Raw genomic sequence first — 17,385 nt, forward strand, 5'->3', positions numbered from 1 at the left:
AACTCAAACAATTTTTCACAAATAAAAGTATTGGATATTTCAGGATACACTATATTTCAGCAAGGGGCAAATAAATGGAACATTGTCAAATAAATTGTGTTAGCTCTACTATTCACTTTTCATTTTTATATTGGATCCTAAACTAAAATATCTAAAAACTTAATTAAAAGCCTTATCAGCCTTTGAACTTAATGGACTGTTTGTTTTACCTTCAGAATTCTGTAATTCACAGTGAATCTCAAAGTCATTTACATAAGAAAGCATCAACTTCTGCCTCTGCCTGACCAAGGAAAGCAATGGTGGCCAACAGGATTAATGAAAACACAAAGAAAACGATGGGGAAAATCTTATAATGTCTTGTATTTCTACAGGGAACATTTTTATATGGAAGATCCATACAGCACCTGAACAAGTAGTGTCATAGGGCCACTTTTATCGATTTCAAGTATCTCTCCATTTTTGGTTCCCACTAGAATATGCCCATGTCCTAGACTGATGGCTCGAATAGAAGGATTGTCTTCTAAAAGTAAACCTGAAGGATATAAAGATACTAATTTTAGGTTTTTATTTTGAAATCAAGAGCAGCCTCATATCACCTGTAATTTATACAGCTTATATAATCTATAATTAAAATCTGTTTAAAATCATGAAACATGAGATACACTTGCCTGATCAAAGTACTAGATAATCTAGGGATTCAATTAATAGTCCAAAGGAAGGGAGCTTGTGCTAGTCTGCACTGTGGCAATATAAAGACTGGTATTTTACTGCTTTCAGAGTGACAATATATAAAGGCTTCAGATGCTCCAGCAACATGGCCATTAATTTTGTGATTATTTGTGAATATCACTTTACGGACTTCCACACTGGTGCCTGGGGAAGTACAACTTAACAGGTCTTTCCAGCTCACAGGGACCCTGGTCTCACCAGATGAAATTTGGCCAGCTGAGGAAGCTAGCGGATAAACAGAACAGATTTTGGAATAGCCAGATTCACAGGCTTCTAACATTTCTTTTTAAAATCATTTCTTCAGTGAAAATGAAATAAAGGAGGAAATAGCAGAACAAACTACAAATGGCAAAAATTGTGTTAAATACCACTTGTATCAATTAAACCAGAAAATTCCAGCGCAGAGTAGTAAGTAGCGTATCGCTGTTGCCTTTGTGTTCTGGTAAGATTTGACACCTATCACTGCCATTGTACCAGCCCTCATGCATACAGTCCTTATGAAAACACTCTGAAAAATAATACCTTTAGAACTAGCAGATAGGGCTGCTCTTTTAATAGCGTATGTCTTCAGGCATCTTTCAAACATATCATCCCAAAGCGCCACAATTCCATCTTTTCCACCAGTTACAAACCCCTGTATGGCCACAGTATGAAAACACATACAGATGTCAGCGTTCATAAATGAATATTTAAAAACAGGATGTTCAGAAGATAAAGTGTCGAGGATCAAGTAGAAAAATTGATGGCCCAGGAAGGACTGAGCCATAGAGTTCTTAACTGACCTAGATATATACAAATTTTAATAGCTAATATTCTTCTTCTCATGCTATACTTTTAAAGTTGAAAGTATAACCTCAAAAAGGATATTCCATTATCAACATCTTCAAACTGCCAGTGGATTTCAAGTGGCAAAACTTTGCCCTAACCACATTTATGTGATGTCAATACTAAATTTTCCCATAGTTTCTTTTAAAGATTTATTGACACAACTGAAGGAAAATATTTTTGATACCTGGAATAATTAACTCAGAAAAACAAAACCTTTGGATATCTGAAGTCTTGCTTAAGATACAGTGATACTATTATTTCAAAACTCATGTTTCATATTTTGAAAACTGATAATGCAAAAATGTTTTTGAGATCAGATTGAGGAGGCAATGAATGTTACCTGTTACTCTCCTGTGGTTTACAAATATGAAAATGACAGGCACGAGCAAGAAGTGAATTCTGCATATTTAGAGGTCAGAAAGTTCAGATAATGAGCACATATAACATGGTGCATACAAATACACGTCTATTAAATAACAGAACTCGTTAATATTGGTTTTGTGATTTTAATCACATTCAGATTCATTCAGTGCAGCCTGTTTTCTGTTATGGTTTTGTTAAAGCACCTTCAATGTTGGTGCAGTGTAGAACAATGTATTGCTTACATACACACGTACAAATCCTGAGTAACTTTGTTGAGAGAGATGTTAGTTACACACATCTAAAATCCAGTATTGCAACAAAAGTAATAAAGATGAACGGATCACGTAAGACCATAAATACCTTATCCAGTGCATGCATGGCAAATACGGGTCCATCATGGGCTTTCACTGTCTTCAGCAACAGAGTGTCCTTCCAGATATAAATGTCTCCAGTAGCAGCGCCAGAGAAAACCAGCTCTTCTATTCGCCCGTATGAAACACTCATCATAGTTTCCAGTTTCCCAGTAGTTCCAAATGTTCCTCGTTTTGATGTGAAGCCTCCACCTGCAATATAAACAAAAGTAAATCTTTTTATATTTTGATTTGGAGCCATACTGCCATAAAGGACAAATGTCTTGACCCCATAATCTCTTGTGATTGCATGGTAGATAACAGAAATACTGAAAACAGAGCACACAAGGGAAAAAAACATCATAAAAGAAAACCAATCTAGTAATGACAGTTTTGAAGCAGTACAGGCTCTATTTTTCAGATTGTTATTTCCAAGCAAATGATAAATTTTGGTGAGGAACTGTGTAAAAACAATTCATACAATGGCTGGCAGAATATTTTTTGCACAGAGTAGCCTGCCAAGCTCCTGCCAAGCCTTTTCTCTTTTGAGGTGACCGCAACAACACATGAGATACTAAAGGTTTGGTTTACTTGTCCACTAGCACCCTGACAATTTGACAGCAGTTGTGCAGAATGAATGGCAGGACTTGCTCCTCTTCTGATCGAGAAAGAACCAAATTGCCACAGCCTTGCTTTGGTTCAGAAAGCAGAAGTAGCCATACGCATCCATGAACTGAGTGCTTATAGACAAAAATACTCGTTGCTGAAGCGTTATATCAGTATGTGACGTGAAGCGCAAACACTACCAGAGGCACCCAAGATTCTTAGCTACCAGCTGGCATTTTCACAACAAGGGTCATAATCTGCCTGAGTGAATTACAGGACTGCACGTTTTCTGAGAGCCAAGGATGCCTGTTCAAGAGAAATCCTTAATAGTATGACTTGAGTTAAAAAACAATTAGCTGGAAATTATTTCCAAAGAGAAAGGAATATTGTGACATTTGCTGATTCAGAAGTAGTTTTTCACCCCTTTAGTATTTCGGTAACTAGAAAATTGCTTTACAAGTAAAACAAACTCTTAAACTGAGAGCATAATGTTCCTGTACTAAAAATGCATGCATACTCAAATAAATTAAATACAAAATATTAAATACAGTACCTGTTTGCTGCCAAAATTTGATGTGTTTCATCCCAACTGTGACTAGTTTGTCTACATGATGTGGATTACACTTCACTACAAATATTTTGTCTTTATGGCCCCTGCAATAAAAATAAAAATTGAGAAACGTGGTAAGGGATGACATAACATTTCAAACTTATTTGTTTTAAATAGGTATTTCATGGTATTGGACCAACCAACCAGTCTTTACCATTGACAGTCTAATCACCATGACTGTCACACTCTTGGGGCAAATACAACTGTATGTAACAGCATGAAGATTGGTAGACGAGTCACAGAGGCTGTGTCTACACTTTCTCTACCGTCACTTCCCTATCTAACAAAAAGTAGAGAGCTGCATTTCTAATCTGCCTAGGAAAAGCGACTCCGAGTTGGTAGAAAGTATTTGAGCATACACTGTATAAGAATGAGACTACAGAAACGTGGTGAATAAAAATTGTCTCCCACTGCATTTCAGTTCAGTTAAGTCATAATGAAGAAGCAGGCAAGAAAGGTCAATGCAATTAAGAGAAGGTATAAAGGGCAATATAAATATTTAAAAGGCTAAGAATTCAAGTAATAAATACTTAAAATACTCTGTCAAGAAAAATAAGAACGTCTTTAACCTACTGTGCTTCAAAACAAAACCCAACAAATTATAAAATTATAACTTAGGAAACAGTTAATTCAGCAGCATATACACCTTCAAATTTAGTTCTTGGGTGAAGTTATTCTTGTTGGAGTGTATATTTATGGGAATTTGGAAGTTTAAGTTTCACCATTGCAAAAAGTATTCCCAGATGCAAAGTAGTAATTATTTCTATTTCAATGTTTTATAAAACATCAAAAGCAAAAATGACTAGCTTTGCAATATGAGTTTTTAGGTTTTGTACTATGATAGCATCACTTTCATCTGACAGGTTTAGCAGATCTGAAAAATCACATGGTTCTAACAATCCTCTTGGTTTCAGTACTTTCTCGTGGTGAACCAGTCTAGATGAGAACCAGTCCTTTACACCTTTGACACCTGAAGTACATTATATTGCAATTCCTCCTCCTCCTGTTCCTTCACTTGGCTGTAATGATGCCCAGCCTCTCAGTTCAGGCCAGTTATCCTGCTTCTTCTGGAAGGATCTAGCACACAGGCAAAATGCACTGCCACGACTCCAAAATCAAAGTAATTGCATGCCAGTGCAGGTGTCCCCCGTGACACGACCAGGGTACGTCTGCCTGTGTGACAAGACGAATAGTGCTGACGAGATCTGGACTGTGCGGCCTACATTTCCACCCCAATTTCCTGTGTGCCCTTGTGTTCCGAGGGACTGGCACAGAACATTTGCTCTCACAGAATGAGGAAAGGAGAAGAGCATGATGTTCACTGATTTAGACTGTAAATAAGTTTGACAATGCCCAACTCAGCTCCCTTGGGGATTGCAGTCCCCTGATACAAAAGACCAGGATCAAATAGGACCAGCACTGCATCAGAATATAAGGCAGAGAAGGTAGTGAAAAAAGCTCAGATATGTTTTGGTTCTAACAGTGTATGCTTACTCAATTAGGATTTTAATAAATCTAGACAGAAGATCGTAGAACCAAGATAGAGAAACAAGCTGTATAATTTATCTAGTGAGCAACTAAACAAATAAATAAGCGTATATTCTGAACATTGCAACAATAAAAGAAAACTGAGAAGTCATGCTGAAATAAACAATCCTAAAAAGATTAAGCAAAAAGAATATTCATAAAAAATAAATATAAAATAACTAGAGTATAAACATAATGAATGTTTATATACGGAGAACGTACACTTCATTTTTTCAGATTTAGTCCTTTAGATTAATTCTTCTTATGGCTCTCTATGATTGTAAGGAAGTGTCCTCCTATTCTTCTTGTCTGTTAAGGCCATGTGAGGGTCACATCTAAAATTTGGGTGTAAACTCTCCTGTCTTGGTTTTCGTCTCTCTCTTTATATGTCCTACTGTGCTTACCAGAATGGGGGACTTGCCTTTATGCACTGCTAAAATACAAATAATAATTTCAATTAGAACTTTTTAGAAGATGAACTGGTTTTTATGCTTTCTTTGAGGACCCTGTGTATTTTCAAAATAACAGATTAGCAAGAATAGTAGGCACGTTGGGTACATACAGTACTGTACAGTGGAAACAACCTGAGTACTTAATCTTAAATCTCTCCTGTGAGCAGCAAGAGACAGGCAGACATACAGCCCGTCATCACCGTGTCTTTAAAAGCTTAGAAGGTCTCTGTGGGAATATACGAGGTATTTCTTGCTTGCGAGTCTGAAGCACAGTCTGCCTAGAGACAGTAACACTATAAACAAAGTCACAAAAGTGGATGACTTCACTGAGGAAAAAGTAATCACAGGGCACGTTTATACAGAGATGTATCCCTACCTCGTTGTCGCTAGCTTTTCTCCTTTTTTCCAGTCCCAAAACACGATGGCATGATTATCATCCAGCCCAACAGATGCCAAACATTTTCCATCAGCTGTACAGAACCAAAACTTAATGTTAAAGGTGCTAAGGCTATAGCTGAAAATGTAACAGCAACGAACACAACAAATATGCAATTTGAAATTCAGTTTACACTGTATTACAAATGAAGTAAAAAAAGAACACTTTTGAGAGACTAGGGTTCAGATTCACTGATGGCCTTCAGTTCCTAAAGCAGACTGTGCACAGAATCAGAAAAAGGAACTGAGAAAGAGTCAGCCTGCCCAGCCAGGTTGTGTTATGGGTCACAACAAGATTTTTCTGCTTAATATTTAATTGAATGATTAGGACACAGGCTATTCTTTTCTAGAAACGGCATTCCTTGGAGTTCATTATCTTCCATGATGTTGTATGTCTGACCTAATTTCGTTTTTTTTAAAATTAGTATTCCTTATCAAACTGTTGATCTTTCTCAAAGGCAAACACAAAATGTTTTTGTGTGTAAGTACAAGGAAGGTAGTTAGGATCAAACAAGACAACGGAAGTCAATTTCATAAAATCCAAGTACTCTGAAATCACATTACATTTTATTTGATATATTTCTGATCTGATACGCTTCTTTTCTTTCGCTTGAAATGATGACAAGAATTATTAGCGTATAATGAAATGGGTGGTTAAAAGTTAATAGGTTACGTAATGACATTATAAGGCTACAATTAACTGCTGGCCATCATCTCTCCCACTGCAGGAAAGACACAACACCACTGATAATGAGGAAGAAAAGCAGGAACAGAATATCATACATAATTCAACAGTACCTAGGCATCCTTGCTACGTGTATGAAATAACAAAGACCATTGTTAGCAAACTTTTAGAGACAAACTACCATCAGGAAATTTTAAAAAAATTTAAAAACCTAAACCATAATTGTTGAAGTATATGATAAGACAATTGAACTTTATAGGTTGTAGCAGGAGTTGATTACCTAATTTTTTTTTTAACTGAAGAAAAGCTAAAGCTGGAGGAATTAGAGAACTGAGGAGATGACCAAAAGAGCGAACTAAAGCAATGATTTGAGAATGTTACCTCTTGCAGAAGTTGAGAGATGTTAAGGACTCTGGGCTTAAGCATATTTGACTTCAAGAATAGAAAGAGTGTCACGGGTACAAATTACTCCATTAGAACTACTTCAAAGTTCATAAGGCTGAATAAATCCTCACAGCTAGACTGCTCACTGTGTTTAGCAACTGAGTTCTATGAGAAGCAAGTCAAGGTGGAGAAGGGAAATTGCCGAAAGAGGAAAAGAGTTTGTAATTGAGTGAAACAGGCTTAGATGGAAGTAGCGTAAGTAGGCAGGAAGGAATGAAGTTGAAAAACAGGACAGGACACAAAAGCAGAGTTTATTAAAAAAAAAAAAAAAAAAAAAAAGCAAAAAAAGCAAAAAAAGGCAGACACAAGCAAGGAGATACAAAAAGTTAATGAGAAAGGAAAAAAGCAAAAGATACAGGAAGAAACATTCTATAATACTTTTAGTGAGATAAAATGCCATGATGATAGTTGATATGAAAAGTAAACATGCATTATGTGGTAAGTATTATTTAATAATGAGGTATATTTGTATATTTTGATGACAGTATTTTTAGGGGTAACTCAGTTACGTAAGTGGAACACAGTTGACAAAATTTTTTTGGTAAGAATACAATTTATACTTTATTCACTTGAAACAGGTTCTACGTACTAATATGAGCTATTCACTCTGATTAATATCCAAAATTATAGATGTTAAATTAGCCACCAGAGGGCACAACCAAACATTGCGTGAATTAAATTATAATCTTTGAATCATAATGCCATCAGAACAGTCCTACGAAAGTGACCAGCCCTGTACGCTGTTTTCAGTAACGGCCAATAGCAGATGCTTTAGAAATTGAGTAAGGGCAGAGAGAACCAGTAGCATAGAGTCAGCAGTCAAAAAAGGATCTTCGGAGTTCTGGGGTTCTTTCTTTAAGCTTCACGTAGCGTGACCTGAACCTGATTTAGAAATACCTATTATTAACACAATGAAAACTCCCTACCTAAGGCCAAAGTAGCACTCTGATCCTGTAGCGAGGTGGGTATTGTACTGCTACCTGCTCCTCTCCGTGCCAAGAATCTGAACTGAAATGTAATGATGCCAGCGGCTGCTACTTTCAAGAAGAGCTTTAATAATTTTATATGGATTTATGGCCACCTCATATGTAAACCACAAAGTAAGTATTTTCTAAATATATGAACATTTGTTCAACTACATTCTTAATTAAAATTTTAACATCTAAGCACACTATGCCAATGAGATAATCCTTACCCATTTTCCCTACTTTGAGAGGGCTTTTTTCCCCTACTACTTCCCATTTCCTACTTTCAGAGCTAGGTTACACACCACAGTGGAGCAGCAATCACACATCTGAATTCCAGCTCTTGGATGAACACCAAGGCTCCCCTTCTGATAATGGAATGTTCAATTCCACAGACTTCTTTGTGGAAGTAAAACTTCTTTCATATAATCCTGTCTCATAAACGTGATGTATGTCCTAATGAATTCTTACCACATTTCAACAGAGAATACGAAATAAATGACGTTTAATTGAAAAAAAAAAACCAAAAAAAAAACCAGATTAAGAAAAGGATAGTTCAGCTAAATTAATCTCCTTTTTCTTTAAACAGAAAAGGGAAAATTAATTTGTAAGCATTTTTATAAAGATGCAAAAGTATGTAAGTCACCACCATACAGATGCTGCAAACGCACTGAAAAATGTGGGAATTGTTAGCAAATTTGAAGTATGGTATGAATCTACAGATCACATTTCCATCTCATTTACACACTTCAAGTCACCATTCCGAGTGCTTTTAAGTTATTATACCATGATGTAGACAGCCACCAGAGTCCTAGCTGTACACTTGGTATTATGTGTTGGACATCACAAAAATCAATTTTTGATTGATTGACAAAAGGCCCATGATTGACTTTACTACACACACTATTTTTATCAAAACGGTCAGCAGACTTTTACGTAAAATTTGCTCTGGTTGTAAAATTGACTAGCTACTCAAATTAAGATTTAATCATAAGGATTGCTTTTTAATTAATTGTTTAGATAAATATAGGTTGTGGCTTACCTGAAAAATCCAGCGCACACACTCCTCTTTGATGCTGGCCTTTGAGCAACGATAAACACTTCAGTGTCTGCGTGTCCCAAACATGGATAGCAGCGTCTCTTCCAACCTAAATCAGAGAGTTAAACTGAATATCTACTCATAGAAGTTCAAAGCGCACTAGTATCAGTAGCTAGCACTATTGTATCTTCAAAACACCCAGAGGTAACTACTTTTCCACTTGCCCTGTTTTATCTTTTTTAAGATCTATTTTCTCTTTTAGAGAAATATCAGTAGATATTCTCTAAAACATCAGTATTCAGTATGCCATTAATGATATCATTTATCATTATATATGAATACATATGCATAAACTGAATATATTCAGCACCAGATATCAGTAGGGTGCCCAACATAAAACAGCCTTTATCTAGGGAAGGGCTTTTGAATGCTACTACAGTACAAAAATACTGAGACTGACAAATGAAACCCCAAAACCTCCTAGGATGTAGACAAAACACAACTTCTGCCCTTAAAGTTGAAAGCAGAGATTCAAAGTGAATATAAGACCTTTTGCAAGGCCACAGCATAAGATGGGCAGCTTTTCCATTACATAGGAATGTTTAAATAATCACCTCAAATGATTTCCAGTTCAATACTCCCCAGCAGTTTGGCATAGGAAACAACACACAGCTTACCCATATTTAGGAGGAAACGCTATACTGAAGGACAAAGAGAATCACATTTTTCACTTTATATATTGTAGAGGGAATTTACTTCCATGTTTCGCTAAGGTCATCGCTCCTAAACGCTCACCTGTCCAGTAGCAACATAGTCTTTCACTGGGTGAATGCTTAGGCTGAGGATGTCATCGTCGTGACCGAGATACAGCCTCTGGGTGTGTTGTTGTCTGTTATACACAACAGCTACAGCAGCAATATGGTACACCACTTCTCCGGTTTGTGTGTAGAACAAGTTATTTCGACAGTCGTAGCCTCTATAGCTGAAGTGAATACAAACCAAGTTACATTCTGTTTTAAAACTGTTCTGATAATTTGTGTAACAAATTGTACAAATAATTTGGGCATTAACTTGAAAAGAGTACAGCTGCGGCGTCAGCTTTAGCTCAGAAATACCACAGCATGCAGGCACAGAGACTCTTCTCAACCAAGAGCAGGCATTCATGTATCTTCTCACGGTTTACTCTGCGCCTAACTATCAAATTAGTACTGATTTCACAAGAAGAGTATATGGTTCACACAGAATTGTGTCCAGATAAGTTTTACAGGGAACTGGAGCAGAAATCTATCAGGCATTTTTACAAATCACAGCTGTCACGATCAACTTCACAGGGAAACACAGGAAACGCAAGGTTTAATCCACAGCTGGCTTAAAATGTAATTTTATAAAATGCAGTGCTGATGTATTATTTATTATATGGCTATAGTATTATAACCTTCTCTTGCTCCTTAACAAATACAACTGAAAAAGTAAAATCTATTTCTGATATTCCAAAAATTATCCATAGTAATAACGACAAACAAATTAATTGTGCGTAAGCACTGAAAAATGCTTTGCTAAATGTTCTGACATGGATTAACATTGCTAGGAAGTCTTAATAATCAGAAAAAAAACCATATTATCTAATATTACTCTACCCATGTATAAACTGCAGCTTTAAACTGTCCTCAGGTGCTCGCTCTCTTTTAAGGAAGGGCACAGAACGGTTTTTCTCTTTACTTTGCTGTTTCAGCTGAGGTAGGTCTTCTTTGTAAACCTGAAGAATAATTGTTAAAGTTAATTGCACATCTCCAGTTTTCTTAATATTTGTATATATAAATAAAAGGTACTTTATTTTAAGTACTCAATTTACTATATGTCAATGAGCTGTTCAGTAGTCACCACCACACAGAGTAAGTCACTATTGCTCCCTACAGAACTTCAGAAAATAACAGATGTTTTCCACACAATGAAGCCCCCTGACATGCGAGTGGCCCAGAAGCTTAGTCTGGAGTAGCAGCAGAGTATATTTTATATTTTTTCTAGAAGATTCTAGTGTCAGCTAGTGAAAAGGAATTTAAATATTGACTGGAACTCTATAAGTGTCTTTTCACTTCATATATGCTTCAGTGTACATACTCAAAGCTGAACATAATGAATTAATTCTATCTAGGGATTATGGTGACATACAGTAATAAACAGCACTTAAGTGATTTGCCAATGTATCCAGAATCCCAAAGCAGAGTTACAGCTCTATAAATACACGGAAGACACAAAACACTATACATTGAAATTGTTCAGAAATGCTGAAACTCTGAGGAGCTGCTGAAGATGTTTGAAGCATCTTCAAAGCTGCGGCACCAAACAAAATCCTTTGTAATACTGAAATATAGCTTTATTGTTTGTTTTCTGTGGATTTTGCGGAAGGACAATGAAACTGCCATTCCACAGAAATCTACCTGGCTGCAAAGATGAAGTACTGCATTTTTACAATAAATGTGTTCATGTAACGAGCTGAGCTTTTGAAATGGTAGGCACACAGAGCCTTGACATATTGTTTCTGTCACTCGTATGTTTTGTACTTTATCCTGAGCGTTCTCCTCCATTTACTCTCACTCAGTGAACGCTACCAAGGAAACAGAATGTAGGTCCTTAATTTGCTAATGCCTCTCAACATCTAGAATCCTCTGTGCTGCTTCATCTATAATATTCAAGAGAAAAAAAAAGAAACCAAAACAAAAACCACAAATTCCATTCTCAAAATACAATTGATGTTTTGTTTCTATGTGCTTTTGTAAATTAATTCCCTTAACAAAATGTGAAGTGCAGCTTATGCTCGGGGTTGTCTCTCACTTCCTGTGGAAGATTCCCTTTTAAGTCGCTTCTAGCTTTTTGATGCCCTAATCTGCCTGGAATATTGCTGTTTAACTGCCTACAACTATTTTTGCACTTTTAGTTTTTAAATCCAGACGTCCTTTTTGACACATAGACAGCGTGGAGGAGGACGCTGTCTGATTTGAAGACAGGCAGAAAAATCAGGAGAAGGAGAGAAGGAGGAGGATGGGACAAGCACTCCAGTGAGACCTGTAGTAAAAGGGAGGAGAGGGAGGAAATCTGACAAAACCTCTGTTTCTTTTGGCAAACACAACCTACCTCTGCAATAAAGAGGTAAAATAAGCGGGTGTCAGAAGGACCTACGTAATTTATCGCAGAATCTAGAAAGTGAGGTGAAAAGGCAAAAGGACAGTCCTTGGCTAAAACATGGAACATGAGGTGATCCTTCCACATTCTAGAGAGCAGCTGTATGTCAGCCACTAAATCACTCAAACCAACTTAAACCAAGCTTATTGTGTATTTTTCACATGAGACCTCAGTTCTGGTCTGAGGAAGTTCTGACCTGTCACCATTGCAACTGGTAAGGTAGCAGGACAATTCATATTCTGTTCACAATTACAATAGCTCCTGAAAGTAAGGTCCCACATATTTTTAACTAGAATTGAAAGTCAGAAGGCAGATAGCAGAATTTGATGTTAATGTTTCCTTTCCTTCAAAACAAGGATAACAGCAGCCTTCCACATCACAGACTGTTATAAAGATCAGTGTTTGAGAAGCACTCAGTATCCTGACCGGAATGGAAAGAACCACATGGAAAATAATTCTGTCTTCAGAGATATGTTGAGCAACGTGCAATGAAGACGTCCATGGAATAGCCTGATGAATTAAAAAGGACTGAATAGTTTCTTGCTAGGTAAGAACTAAATATCCCATACCAAGTGGGTATCTTCATACCAAGTGAAGTAGAAGTCCTGTAGAAATGTATAATCATAATTCATGTACCTAAAAAGGGCAAAAGTTATGTTTTATTACGGAATTTTCTAAACTTCATGTAACTGACTTGAATAATGTTTTCTAATACAGTACTGTGGGTGCAAACTGTTATGGTGCACGTTGGGTGAAATGCCATGTCTGGGAGCAGCAAGGTAAGAGTGCTTTGTAAAAGAAGAGGAGCCAAGAGCTGAGCAGGATAACAAGGGCAGCCAAGAGCGCTCTCAGAGAGGGGTGCAGGCCCACAGTGCCCCAGTGACATGGGCACAGCAGATTTGGTGACTGTAACCAAGTTCAGGCAAGAGTCCTGATCACCAGGTGAGCCCATTGTGACAAAGCATAAATCAACACTGACAGATCAGGTTAAGGAGTGGAATGGCATAATACCATTCCTAAAAAAAAAAAAAACAAAAACAAAAAAAACACCAAAAAACCCAAACCAAAACAAACAAACAAACAAAAAATCAATAAAGAATACTTATTTGATGTGCTTTCTTCTCACATGGAAGCAATCTTAATTTATCTCAGAATGCAGTTGGACAGAAAATAGAAAAAATATAAAGTGTATTAAGTGATTATTAGAGACCAATTTTACTTGGTTCCCATTAAGTTGGATAATTTTAATTCTTGGACATTGTTGTCCTTGGCAATAAAAAAGAATTTGTCAAAAATAAATGTATTATACAGTCTTCATACTCATTAAGAGTATTCTGCTTTGAATATGCAGAAGTCATAAAAAACTTAGTGAGTTGTATTCTATATACGGGATTCTAAAGAGGATAGGACTGAAAAAGTCTTCTCTAACATCTATAACAAGAATGGAAATAGCAATAAGCTCTCATGTTTAAATTTGTACTTTTTAGATATATTCATTATTCTAACACATAATGGTATATAAAGGTCCCTTTCCAACCCTAACTATTCTATAATTCTATATACCAGTGTTTTTTCTCCAAATCCTTTTAAATTCTCATCTCCAGCTGAAGTAAACTGCTTTCATGTATATTGGTTGCATAATCAGCTGAATACTGTCAAAATAATCTTCCTAGAGTAGTCTGATGAATTAGCTGTAAACTCCTTTTGCTTATCTTTACTGAATAGTCACAATAAATTGTCCGGCAATTAGCACAGTGTGTTAATTTTTACTCACCTGGCGATCATAGTTGATTTGAGCTTCCTGCTCAATGTCAGAATCTAACTCTGGCACATCAGATAAATCTGAATCTGATTCTTCGCTGTAGGAATCAATGCCACCCTCTGCATAAAAAAAATTAAAAATCAATATATAACATCTAATCACAAGAAAATAGCATGTGATGTTTTCATATAACTTAGACTGCATGCAAAGCAGTATTCAACAACTACGGAAGCTTAAGCAGCTTGTAGAAATCCTGTGGGCTGACGGAATGCGTCAGCTTTCATTTCTGTTCCTCCTGCTTCAATGCCTGGGGCAGGAGGGTGGCAGAGGGAAGAATAACTGAGTAGTTACTAGTAGTTTCCATCATCTGAGAGAATACTGTTTTATTAAAAGGCTTTGGAGAGAAAAATATACAGAAATGGAAAAACCTTTCAACGTGATCACTGTGTTTAAAAATATTTGCTGTAACACAGGTATTTTACGAAATTGTGCAGGTACGGAGTGAATTTTTGCCCCTTTGCTGAATGGAATCCAATTTTCAGCAGTTGCCACTATGTAGTTCATATCACTTTTGTAGAATATTGTAAGTATCATGGATATAACAAGAAAACAATTCTCAAGTACAGCTATCACATATATACGTGAAAGTGCATTGAAAAGAAAATGAAACAATTCAACATGTGTAGTCAGACTTCTGTATGCAAGCTAGATTGCTACTTTTGAAAGTTTAATTTTATCTAATAATCTCCCACTAAATGCCTTTTTTTTTCCCATACTTTGACAAATACCACTCGTGTGTTCCTAAACATACGATATTGCAGACTTCAGAAGAGGTTTTTAATGTACCTTGTCTGAAACAAATGGCTGTCTATGAAAAGCAAAACATCCCAAGCATGCTGAGTATTTGCATTTCTGGGGAATTATAACAAAAATATTTTCTGTTAATTCAAGAAAAACTTTTCCACCAGTGATGCATTCATTCTATGTTGATTTTATTTAATAAAAACTTCAGAAGAGATCATCATTACCTTGTGGAGATGTTTCAAGGATGCCATTTGTTATCCCTTCTGGAATAAATCGCCACTGAAACACAGAGTGATCAGCACCTCCTGTACTTAAAACCCACTGAAAATCATGGGACCAACGGACATTGGTTACATGTGCTGAATGGCCAACGTATTTTCTAAATTTAGCTCCTAAAAACAAAAATAGAACTGTTAGTATGCAAGAAGGAAAAAATTAACATCACAACTAATGAAGTTAGGCTTTTAACAGAAACAGAGTCTAAACAGTCTTATGAAAACTGAAAACAAAAAATACTTAAATGCCTCTGATATTCTGATACTAATAGTAATTATAATATAACAATAAATGACAAAATATGAACGATACATTCACTTCAGTTTTCTGAAAAGTACTTAAATCTTGGCAGGAAGTACCAGATACAGATAGGGTTTAATTTTCACTTTTATGGCCACCACTGCTAATGTGAATTATACACATGTATTGTGCTATACACGGAAATTCAAACTCACTATCAGAAAATATACTGATATGAGATCAAATTAAACAGTGAAGATCATGGAAAGCCAAAACGTTTTATTTCGGTTTGCTGGCTTTATGCGTGGTACAGTGGAACAACTGAGAAAACAATCTGTGTTAAAAACCTACCACAGGTATGAAGCCAATAGTTCATACAGAGCTATACTGACACACACTAACAGACAGCAAAACCCTACTGAAGTTTCTGAAATTGTTACAGCCAGAAATTTGGACAAATTACAGTAGTGCATCTGGTGTTGGTATAATTCTGATGTGATATAAAGTCTTACTGAATTAGTTTCTGAAAATGTCATATCAGAACAAGCACATGTTAAACTATACATTCTCAAGAGTTCTAAAAAAGGATACGTATACATTGGCAAGAAATCACTAGATTCATAGAGGGTTAAAGTCTCATCTTTATGGCCATTAATACTTCTATGAACTGGGCACACACCAATTTGAATTATACACAAGAATCAAAAATCACCATTAGAAAATATACTGATACGGTATCAAAGTAAATATTGCACTCTTCAGAAATACAAAATACAGTCTTACCTTTCTTTAGGCATGGAAACCTGAATAATTTAACCAGTCCAAAATCATCTCCAGTCACCAGCACCGAGCTGTTGTAATTTCCATCCACAGAGTTGACATCTGTAACGTTTGTATACTTTGGCCAAATGCCATTCACTTCGGATCCTATCACGCAGGTCCATGAGGCCCAGTGGATTCCTTTGGTCTCATCTTTGCTAGTCAGGTGCTTCCCAGCTGAAAATACCAAGTGAATAATCTATTTAATCACTTGGTTTTTAGTAAACTCCATTTACTTTCATCACATTTATCTGTGTATTCTTCTGGGGATTAGTCTTCCAACCTTAATAAACTATAAAGAGTCACAATTTTATTTTATATCACTATAATCTCACATTGTAGTATTTGAAGACATCACACACCTCAAGTTCGAATGCAGCTCCGCATAAATGTGCTAAAAACACACAAAAGTGGAAAAATGTGAGATACTTATCTATATTCCAGTCAAGAAACTCCACTTGCAGATGGACTATTTATATAATGTTTTTGTTTTCTTCAAATCAACACTGAAGTTTACTTGTTCACAACATGAGTCACTTGTAAACAAACTTACACGGCATCTTGTAGAACAGTCTCTCTCCTGCACCATCATTGGTTTGCAAGAATTTACTATCCACAGACCAGTCAATATGAGTTATAAAACTGGAAGATTTGTTGCATTCTCCTATTTTTTTGTATCGCTGAGCAACCGCGTAGACATCCACCGGGCCATCGTTAGAACCCACAGCAAGGTAAGAGCCATCTGGGGAAAACTTCATTTCATGGATTACTTCTTTGCGGTCTTTAATATGAACTACCTCTGTCATGTCTCTGCAAGAGCCCATAGTGAAAATATGAAATGTAAACTTGTGAACATACAATCCACAAATATATAAGACAAATATGAAGACAGATGCACTAAATAATTTGTGCAACAAAAAGCACATTTCACAAAAACACCATTTTTTTGAGAAGTTCCTTTTGCTTTCATTGGTTATAAGCATACTTTTAAAGCAAAAGTTAGAAACAATTCTACTTGTCAATGACACTCTTCATTCTGGTCACCTAGTTTTAGCTGTAAACAGTTAGCGGGCTAGTCTAAACTAGAACAGACTTGATTTTTTTTTTTTTTTTTTTTAAACACAGACAATGGAAAAAAAGAGATCCATCTAAAGAGCGACTACCCTGTCCCTCACAAGACCGTGTTGAACTAGCCTTTGGGAGATATCTATTTTCCACATTGACTGTTTTGCTGAGACAGGCAAACAGTTTAGAGCAGAGGCTAACAATTA

General features: G+C 36.2%; 1 protein-coding gene across 2 annotated transcripts in view; it reads right to left on the reverse strand.

The window, feature by feature from the left end:
• Positions 1-17,385, reverse strand: part of EML6 (EMAP like 6) — a 107,559-nt gene that overhangs the window by 31,107 nt on the left and 59,067 nt on the right. For both annotated transcript variants that reach the window (XM_086743741.1, XM_086743740.1), the window contains exons 9-20: positions 16,668-16,924; positions 16,079-16,291; positions 15,004-15,171; positions 13,988-14,094; positions 10,671-10,789; positions 9,829-10,015; positions 9,037-9,142; positions 5,842-5,935; positions 3,430-3,530; positions 2,281-2,483; positions 1,252-1,363; positions 405-532 (exon numbers count right to left, since the gene is read on the reverse strand). In XM_086743741.1, coding sequence (XP_086599867.1) covers positions 405-532; positions 1,252-1,363; positions 2,281-2,483; positions 3,430-3,530; positions 5,842-5,935; positions 9,037-9,142; positions 9,829-10,015; positions 10,671-10,789; positions 13,988-14,094; positions 15,004-15,171; positions 16,079-16,291; positions 16,668-16,924 — 1,795 coding nt within the window. The remainder of the gene's footprint in view (positions 1-404; positions 533-1,251; positions 1,364-2,280; positions 2,484-3,429; positions 3,531-5,841; positions 5,936-9,036; positions 9,143-9,828; positions 10,016-10,670; positions 10,790-13,987; positions 14,095-15,003; positions 15,172-16,078; positions 16,292-16,667; positions 16,925-17,385) is intronic.

Source organism: Chlamydotis macqueenii, chromosome 3, assembly GCF_036417535.1.
Source record: "Chlamydotis macqueenii isolate bChlMac1 chromosome 3, bChlMac1.mat, whole genome shotgun sequence".
NCBI classification, from domain to species: domain Eukaryota; kingdom Metazoa; phylum Chordata; class Aves; order Otidiformes; family Otididae; genus Chlamydotis; species Chlamydotis macqueenii.